At 41.8% G+C, this 10,097-nt stretch overlaps 1 protein-coding gene across 2 annotated transcripts in view; it reads left to right on the top strand.

Annotated features, from left to right (window-relative positions):
• Nucleotides 1-217: 217 nt before the first annotated feature.
• GYPC (glycophorin C (Gerbich blood group)) overlaps nt 218-10,097 on the top strand; it is a 47,200-nt gene continuing 37,320 nt past the window's right edge. The window contains exons 1-2 of one of the 2 annotated variants that reach the window (XM_038422770.2): nt 299-652; nt 5,625-5,678. In XM_038422770.2, coding sequence (XP_038278698.1) covers nt 619-652; nt 5,625-5,678 — 88 coding nt within the window. In that variant the 5' untranslated portion in view covers nt 299-618. Of the gene's footprint in view, nt 653-5,624; nt 5,679-10,097 lie in introns of both variants that reach the window. The other variant, XM_038422771.2, reaches the window with a different exon arrangement.

The following is a 10,097-nucleotide window of genomic DNA, read 5'->3' as shown; positions in this document are numbered from 1 at the left end:
AGTGTTTTAATCACTAGTTTGAGCCTTCCTCTTATTTACACCGGTGTAACTACTCTGACTTCAGTGGATATATTCCTGATTTACACCCGTTAAATGAGAGGATCAATTAGAATCTCAGGGCAGAGGCTTCCAAGCCAGAATGGAACTTGAAAACCCCATTGTGAAATCATCCCAGCATTCCTCCCCGTTTTTGGCAGTGACTTATCCACCATTGTGTTAATATCCATAGGGCTGGTAACTGGCCCAGGACGCTAGGCTGGATTGTGATTGAAACCAAGCACTTTTAAGAGCATTTTCTTTCTACTTGTTGCCGAAGATTCAAAGTTCCTGGAAGGCAGCGGGGCTGGGATACGTCAAGCAGTTACTGCTATCTGAAAGTGGGGGCCCCTCCCCGTTCATGTGAGCTGGAAAGGCAAAAAAGAATGACACATGCTGTTTCCTTTTCCAGTTGCAAAGGGGTCAGGAACTCGGCAAGGAGTGTCTGAACAAGTGCGGCATTCTCCTGGGTCCTTGGTCTCTTCCCTGCCTTTCTATTCTGTTTAATCCAGCCGGTGATTCTGAACGGGGGGGGGGGGGGAACCCGTCAGCACAAATAAGGCATTTCTGAAGGCGTAAATTATGAGTGACCAAAAAGATGGGACACCACCACCACGTGAGTACCCCATTTCCCCCCTCCCTGCAGTAACGGTGAATTTACAAGTCTGTTGTTTAACCAGCTGATTTTTTAAAAAAACAGTTCAAGTTCTGCAAAAGAATTGCCTGGCGTCCTCTTAAAGGAAAGAGATATCGATGAAACACTCGTGTGTGTGTGACTGTGTGTGTGTGTGTGTGTGTATTACAGAGAGAATTGAAACAGACCTCTGCACAGTTTAATTCCTGAATATAGCATATGAAAATTTGTTACATTTCATTCTAAGTGCTAGTTTAGAGAAAATATAAAGTAAATGCTTTTCCCCATAAGGAATGAAAATATAGAGCATTCAGAAGGCTTAGTGTCTCTCTTCTGAGATATTAATGGTGCTGCCTAGCTTGTAGTTAGAGACACCAAACTGTATGTAATATGAGATGCAAGCCAAAAACAGTCAGTCTATATTTAAAGTTGCAATGCATGTTTGCTTTGGGAACTTTAGAAACACAGTCTTAGGGCAACTGAATGGTTTTCTCACAGTAACGTTATAGGAGGGAAAAGTCAATGCTGACATAGTTCTGTTGACTTAAGTGAGTGGCACAGGAGAGAATTTGGCCCAGGGAGTTCAAGTGACCATGCCATTTAATCACCCCATGGTAGAATATTTTGGGGGTAATATTAAAAAATTGAGGGCCAGATTCTGATCTGGTGTAAATCTAGAAAAAAGAAAAGACGGGCTTGTGGCCCCTTAGAGACTAACAAATTTATTTGAGCATAAGGTTTTGTGAGCTACAGTTCAATGCATCCGATGAAGTGAGCTGTAGCTCACGAAAGCTTATGCTCAAATAAATTTGTTAGTCTCTAAGGGGCCACAGGTACTCCTGTTCTTTTTGTGGATACAGACTAACACAGCTGCTACTCTGAAACCTGCAAATCTAGAGTAACTCCAGGAACATCTATGGAAATACTTTGGGTTTCAATGGTGTAATTGGCAGCAGACTGTGACCCACAGTCCAGATAATGGCTTTGGAAGAGGTTTGCCATTTTAATTCAAATATAACCAGTTTTGTAACATCACAGCAAATTTTTAATGAACCCACCAAAATGGAATTGATCCTCAAAATGGATCCCTGTAATAAAAAGCACAATGCAGAGGGGAGTGCTGGGAAAAGATCCAACCTCAACTCTTGGTCCCGGGATTGCTGTAGGATGAACTGGTCTGTATGAAATTTGAAATTGACAATGGTTTTCAAGCTTTAAATGAGATAGATGGATCGAGCAGAAATGTTATATTGAAAAGAATCACTGGAATTTTCACCGAAGATTTTTATTTGCCCCTGGTCTTTTTGCAAGTAGAAACCAACTTAAAAGCTGAAAAATCATCTCCATCATTTTTTTTTTTTTTGGTTCTAGTAATTTTGACATGATTTAAGCCTATTCACTGCTAGTAGAAGGGGGAAAAAACCCAAAGACTGGCACTTTAGAAGACACTACGGTGTCTGGGAGCGTCTGTACACTTATTTTCAGACATGTAAATTACTGTAACTATTGCTCTCAAATGTCTTGTGGGATGGGGGAGTTACGCTCATTAGCTGAAATGCACATTATTGATTGTGCAGTGTTGTTGATTATGTACAAACCCAAGGCCCAAGCTTTACTCAGGAGTTTTGCCTGCTTAAGGCGATTAGGAGTGGACTCTCAGGCCCTGATTCAGATCTCACTTGTGCTAGTGTAGATCAGGAGTGACTGCACTGAAATCAGTGGAGCGCCACCAGTTTAAAAGTAGCGTAAGTGAATTCAAGAATCAGGCCCAACATTTGATTTATCTAAAGTGTTAATTCAGTGTGTCAGTATCTCAAAACAGTACAGAATGAGAAAACAACTGTATACATCAAATCATTTCGTTTTCTGTAACATCTTGGAAGGAGTTCTCAGTTTTTGACCATGTCAGACTCTGAAAGCCATTTTTACAACCATGAACTATAGATGGTTACATACAAAACTTGTACCTCTTTACCTAGTGTTGAATTGAAATAATGTTGCTGTCTACTTTCCAACTCTCTGAATGCAATTTTCTCCTGCGGATTCAGACAGGATGTTCCTGTATCCTGTTTCAGTTTGCATCATGGTAAATGTGATCCACATTGTTTAAAAAACAAAATAAGAACCAAATTCAATTAAAGGGGAAGCCTTCTGGTGACTAAATAGCAAGTTCAGTGCATTATTTCCATGTGGGCCTGTTTTGTTTTCCTGGCACAAATCCAGTAGCTTTGGCATCAGTCAGTTTCTAATCAAGGAGATGTTAAAGTCCAATGTGTTGAGAGGTCCTGTAACAGCACAGACAACAGATGTTTAACAGAGAGGGACTGTGTCTGGCAAAAAAAAGTTGTATTGCTTGATAAGCAGAATGAAAAGTATTGAAGCTGGTGCAAATATCCATAAAGCATCAGCAATACATCAGACTAATCTTATACTTATTTTTTGATACTGGCTGGGGATGCCAGATAACAGCTGTTTTGTGAGGTTGACAGAATGGTGTTGGGTAACCTAATCGCTAGGGTGCTCTGGTGATCCTCATGAATGATAAGGGATTTTTACTCACTCTTTCTTTGTATACAAGTATATTCTTAATGGTCCTGAAAGAGCATAACAGAAAGAGGAATGTTTCCATTTTAAAATTCCCAGCTTTATGAACTTAGAGGAATATGGGAGGAAAATAAATTCTCAGCCTCTCTTCTTCTGATCACAGCATGTAAGGGAACCATGTGGTGAAGCCATATCCCTCCCCCACCTCCCAAAGAGGCAGTGGGTGTAGACAGTCATCACATGGATTGCTGTTAGAAAACCTAACCTGGACTCTGCAGATTTCCAGCTCCACTGTAGAGCCCAGGCCTGCTGAACTTTTTCAGGGGAGTTGAAAGAGAAAGGGACTGCTCATGTGAGTGAGGATTACTCACAGGAGTAAGGGTTTGCAGAATGGGGGATCAGTCCTGCAAGCTGCTGAACTCTATCCATTCCTATCTCCTTCACCGGGAGCTGAAGGTGTTCAGCAACTTGGAGAGAAGGCACGCAGCTGGGACAGGCCCTTGAGCACCAGCCTGGGTGTATGCTTCTAAGGGTGCAGCCTCTAATGCCCCACGTTGGCTGTGTGGAGCAGCAGGAAGGAGAGAACAACCTCCATGAGGCTATTTCCTATCCTGTGCTGATGGGTGTAGAGAGATTGGAGCCTTGGTACTGCCAATGCAAGGTATAGCTTGGAGCATAGCATAGCTCGGAGGGGGAAGTGCTAGGCAAAGGGCTAGTCCATGACCTCCCTTCTGGAGCAAGGGGAAATTCAAGGACCAGAGTCACCAGTTGGTCTCTTGTGCTGCCCTTCACTCTGGGCTTGTGGCAAAGCCACAGTCAGTCCCTGAGGAACCTTCACTGGACAATCTGCTGGCTTGGACCTATACTTTTTTTTGTTGCCTCTCATCAGTGGAGGCTCTGTCTGGAACAATACATTTTAAATAAGGTTGGAGGCTATTGAGTAAGGAAACATACTTCTCTGCTAAGCACTGAGAGTATTTAATGAGTCAGGAACTGTGGTGGATTACACTGACCCCATTTTTAAAAAGAGAAGGCCCAAAATGCACCCACAAATGCATGTGAAATTGAATGTCTGTGTTTGTGTGCAGAAGAGTGAGGGGGGATTTGATAGCAGCCTTCAACTACCTGCAGGGTAGATGGAGGTCAGCTGTTCTCAGTGGTGGCAGATGACAGAACAAAAAGCAATGGTCTTAAGTTGCGGGGGGGGGTGGTCTAGGTTGGATATTAGGAAACACTATTTCACTAGGAGGGTGGTGAAGCACTGGAATGGGTTACCTAGGGAGGTGGTGGAATCTCCATCCTTAGAGGTTTTTAAGGCCTGGCTTGACAAAGCCCTGGCTGGGATGATTTAGTTGGTGTTGGTCTTGCTTTGAGCAGGGGTTTGGACTAGATGACCTCCTGAGGTCTCTTCCAACCCTAATCTTCTATGATTCCCATGACTCTGCATTCAAATTGGATATACCTAGTCCATTCTATGTAGGATCTTAAATTGTGCCCACCTTCATAGGTATCTATATGGAAATGTGCAAATGCAAAGACTTGATATATGTACAAAATTGCAGTAACTGGACACACAAATGTAGGTTAAAAAATACCCATACAAATAAGTCTCTGCTTTTCTTCAAGTGCATGACCCTTGATATTTATCGGGATCACTCTGCCACCAACAATTAAAACATAAATATTATACAGCAGATTTGAATGATCCAGGTTATAACTAGCTAAATTCATAGGCCTATTAGCACTATTGCATGGCGCATCATAACCTTGTCACATAGCTGTTATCACTGCATCTTTAAGTCTGGGCTCTCATGGAATACAGTGCATCCATCACTGCTCAGATGATTGAGGTCCCATTTTCAAAAGTGAGTTAGACACTTCGGCTCCTAAGTCCCATAAAATTTTTGAGCAGAGGACTTAGATAGATAGATCTCTCCTATCTATCCAAGTCACTTAAGTACTTTTGAAAATTTTACCCGTGGGCTGATAACTGTTCCTGCAAACTATCTGGTAGAGGAATAATGACATTTGCAGAAATCAGGATTGATTTGCAAATGATTTATGAACAGAAAAAATTAAAGGCTATACTGGATCATTTATTTGCAACCAATAATTCAACCACGTTCAGCAATGATATTGCAGTGCAAAAACAGCAGGCTGGCAGATCGCAATGTGTGGCAGAAATAAGATCCATATTCCATGAGTTTCTCCAAGAATCAGCATCATCCAGTTCACATCAGAGTCCAATTGAAAGTGATTATCCATTCCATACTCTCATATTGCATACACAAAGTGGTATGCCTTGTGTGTGTTTTCGCCAGTAAGACATTTGACTACGTGATTTTGTTTTAATTAATCTTCTAATCTACGAAAGAAACCAGCCTCTCACATCTTTTCTCTTTTGACATAGGTTTCACAACGGGGTTCTTTCTTGATGAAGCAGAAAACTTAGCTGAAAATCGCAGTAGGTTAAACTCGTTCTGCTGTATTATAAAGTTTTTAAGTGATTTCTCTCTCTCGTTCTCTTATTTTTAGCTTATAAAAAACCCGGTTATTTCATGAGGGTCTAATTCTTTCTTCTTCAGATAAAAAGCTTAACTCCATCTCAGAGCTTATCAGTAAGTTGCAGGGGGGCTTTCAAGCACACCCTGAGACAGCTCCATGACATCCTGTGACTGATAAGCGACTGTTTCAGTTTCTTAATGGCAGTGCTCATGTTTAAAATGTCCTACTTTATGGGACAGTCCACATTATAAAAGAGAACATGTGACAGACTGTATATTGCAGAGTCAATATCAGCTCTGTGTGTGTGTGTGTGTGTGTGTGTGTGTGTGTGTGCCCTTTAAGCTAGAAGACCTACACAGCCTTCTGATACAGATACTGATTTTAAACAGAGAATATCTTTTAGTCACTTAGTATATGGAACCTACCAAATAGTTTTCAACATATGTGTGTATCCTTCTCAATTCTCATGCTTCCGCTTGGAGTGAGTATGTTTTATTTCTCTATTCATGACACTATTCGCCACCCAACATCCACATGCTGGTAAAACTGGTAAAAAGTAAGAAGATGTCATCCAGTCAATGTACAGTCATATTTTTTTAAGCAGCAAGGAGGAAATCAGATCCTAGGCTGTGTAAAGAAGATGGTAGAAAATAAGATGGAAATATTAAACATTTTCGTATGAGCCAGTTGTCTATAGACATCCTTAATGGCACAGTCTTAATAGGCCTCCAAACGGAAAGGAAGAGTTTATTTAAAGACCAGGATTATGGATTAGAAAGTGCTGGTGATGCTTGACACTCACTGAAGTTAATGGAAATTGTTTGTGGATCAGTCACAAGACTGGTGACCACCACGGGTTGGAGATGGTGTGGCTCGACCATGCAGCACTTTAGTGATCTCCAGCTTGTGTTATGACCCTTAGGGAGCTGTTACAAACCATGGAACGTAGAGCAATTCTGAACGTGCATATCTCAAACAGCTGTTTATGTCAACCAAATTCATGCTACTTCTTGTCTGTATGGGGAAACTGACCAGCACAGCTATTCTGGAATAACTATTCTGGAATAACTCCCATCTGGACACTCTGTTCTGAAATAAAGCTGACTTTACTCCAGAGTAATTGCTCTGCTTTGGAAGCAAAATACTTATTCTGGAATTAAATCACTTTCATTCTGGAATAGATTATTCATATAGGGAAGTTATTCCAGAAAAGGTAAATTATACCAGAATAGGTATAGTAGAATAGTTATTCCAGAATATCTGTCAGTCAGTTTCCCTTGTGTAGACAAGGCCTTATTCCCTATTCACAAATATTTGCACAAATGGGGTTGCGTTGTCCATGCCAACATCTGTATTTCCATGCAAATAAGAATGCTTGTTTTCTGGTCCTTATTCAAAACTTTCAGTTATCCAATTGAGGAGCAGAAGCAATACCGTGTGACCAACTATCACATTAAGCAAATAACGAGTAGTCCAGGTGTACAGTCTATGAACAACCTAGCATCTGAAATGCGCATGTCTAAATATTGTTTGAAAGATTGCATATTGATTAATAGATTCGCTTTGTGGATGAACAACTCATGCCAGATAATTGAAGCAGGTCCCAAAGTTATTATATGAGCTCATTGACAAAAAGCACGTTATAAGAACAATATTGCCAGCTCCAAGCAGTCAGATATTAGGAGTCAGGCCTCAACAGATTAGGAGATTCATGATTTTCAAGACAGACTGTTTAAGAAAAATAAATGTTGAATTATTTTTATTTTCCTCCTGGTTCTCCTTCCGGAGTCTTTAAAGTTCAACTGAGGCCCACTTTCAAGCTTTTCTTGGCATCCAGGAGGCTAGAAATTCATTTTTTAATGAAAGCTGAGGTTCTTCTGCAACCTGTTTATCCAGGCGCTGGTGCTTGCAAGCCTTGCAATAAAGTCATGAGTTGCAAAATGTTGCAATGACCAGAATAAACTAGAAGATCAGGATTTGTTCTTCAGGCTGTGTTTGGTCACCTATGTCCAGTGACATTATTACTGCTCCCCAGTTGGTTGGCTATTACATAGCAGGCTCAGGGCAGCAGAAAATTAATTTTTGGTGTTCATCATGGAGCAACCACATGGACTTTCAAGTGGTCTCTGAACCATCTGTTTCCTGAGTTAGCCCTACCATTGATTTGCCTGTCCAGTCAACTGACGTTTGTTGCTCCTCTTTAAGCCTTCCATTTTTTCTGATCTCATCCTGTCATAGCTCCTCAGGAATTTCTGCCACATCCAAACTGGGGGCTCTTGTGAAGATCATAACTGTTAATGAAGAGTTGTTTCTTCCTGTCCTTCAAGGGCAATCCGTACATTCAGCAGTGAGAAGAAAGGAGAGGAAGCCAGGACCAGATGCTGGGAAGACATAAATCTTCCTTTTTCAGCCTAGAATTTCCTTTCCTTTGGGAGTTCTCCCACCTCCCTTCCCTTGTCCAAAGATTTCTGTCTTGGTCTCTGGAGCCTACGCTAGAGCAGAAAATCTCTCCATCTCCACTTCCTTCCTGCAGTCAGGTAGGAGTTCTCATTTGTATTCTGGGGCATTTTTACTCGCTGTGTTGCAGGACTGATGGAGTTCATCTTGATCAGGCTCCATTTCATTTTCACTGACCACCAACGGGTTTTGCTTTTGGGATTCAGGATTCTAAACTGCACTTTGAGCTAGTTTTTTTTCCTAGTCTCATCACACTTAGTTATTTTAAATAAGAATAATGCCTAGCTTTCATATTGCACTGTTCATCAGCAGATCTCAAAGCCGTTTACAAAGGATCATTAGCTCCATTTTACAGATGGGGAAACTGAGGCATGGGGAGGGAAGTAATTTGTCCAAAGTCACCAGCAGGGTAGTGAAATTGCTGGGATTAGAACCCAGGTCTCTGGAGCCCCCATCTGGGGCTCTAACCATGAAGCCACACAGTCTTGCTGCAGTAAAGTATTGACATTTTGGTAAATACATATATGGAGCCATATTGTACTGCATATTGCAGTAACATGTAGGATTAGACTGTAACTACAGTCTGTGCTGAGTAAAGAGTGCTACGTAGCTGCATCACCCCAGAACTGACCCAGAAACAAATTGTGATTCAGGCTGTGTCTACACTTAGGCCTGGGCTACACTGGCGGGGGGGGTTCGAACTAAGATACGCAACTTCCGCTATGCTATTTGCATAGCTGAAGTTGAAGTATCTTAGTTTGAGTTACCCTGCTGTCCTCATGGCGATGAGTTGACCGCGGCGGCTCCCCCGTCGACTCCGCTTACTCCTCCTGCCGAGGTGGAGTACAGGTGTCGATTCAGGGATCGATCATGACCCGCCGAGCTGGCAGGTAGTGAAGACGTACCCTTAGGGGAATACACCACCTTGGCTACATCGGTGTAGCTATGCTTACCGGTGTAGCTTAACCGCATAGTGTAGACACAGCCTACAGTGATGGAAGGGGTGTTTCCAGCACTGTAAGAACACTGTCTCCCTCAACAATGGCAGTTACATCAAGTAAAGCATTTTTTCGATCAACATGGAGGTAGGTCTACATGGGATTAGGTCTGCCTAGCTATGTCGGTCGGGGTGTGGTTCTTTGAGCTATGTTAACCCAGAACACTGGAAGAAAGCTCATGTGCCAATTTTTAAAAAGGGTAATTGGGATCACCTGGTTAATTATAGGCCTGTCAGCTTAACGTCAATCCCAGGCAAGATAATGGAGCAGCTGATATGGGCCTAAATTAATAACGAACTGAAGAAGGGTCATTTAATTAAAACCAATCAAGATGGGTTTATGGAAAATAGACCCTGTCAAACTAACCTGCTATCTTTTTTTTTATGAGATTACCAGTTTGGATGATAAAGGTAACAGTGCCGATGTTATATACATAGACTTCTGGAAAGCATTTGACTTGGTGCTACGTGACATTTTGATTAAATAACTGGAACAGTATGCAATTAACACGGCACACAGTAAATGGGTTAAAAACGTTATCTAGACAATGTGGTACACTGGGCACAAGCAAACAATATGCATTTTAATATGGCTAAATGTAAATGTTAGATCTGGGTACAAAGAATGTAGGTCATGCCTACAGGATGGGAGACCCTATGCTAGGAAGCAATAACTCTAGAAAAGATGTGGGAGTCATGGTAGATATGAGTACCCAGTGTGATGTTGTGGCCAAAAGGGCTGATGTGCTCCCTGGATACATAAACAGGGGACCCTCCAGAAGGAGCAGAGAGGTTATTTTACCTCTGTATTTGGCACTTGTGCGATCACTGCTGGAACCCTGTGTCCAGTTCTGGTGCCCACAATTCAAGAAGGATGTTGATAAAATCAGAGAAGGGCCCTGACAATGATTAAAGGATTAGAAA

This window comes from Dermochelys coriacea, chromosome 11, assembly GCF_009764565.3.
Source record: "Dermochelys coriacea isolate rDerCor1 chromosome 11, rDerCor1.pri.v4, whole genome shotgun sequence".
NCBI lineage: Eukaryota > Metazoa > Chordata > Testudines > Dermochelyidae > Dermochelys > Dermochelys coriacea.
This window is presented reverse-complemented; position numbering and strand designations above follow the sequence as displayed.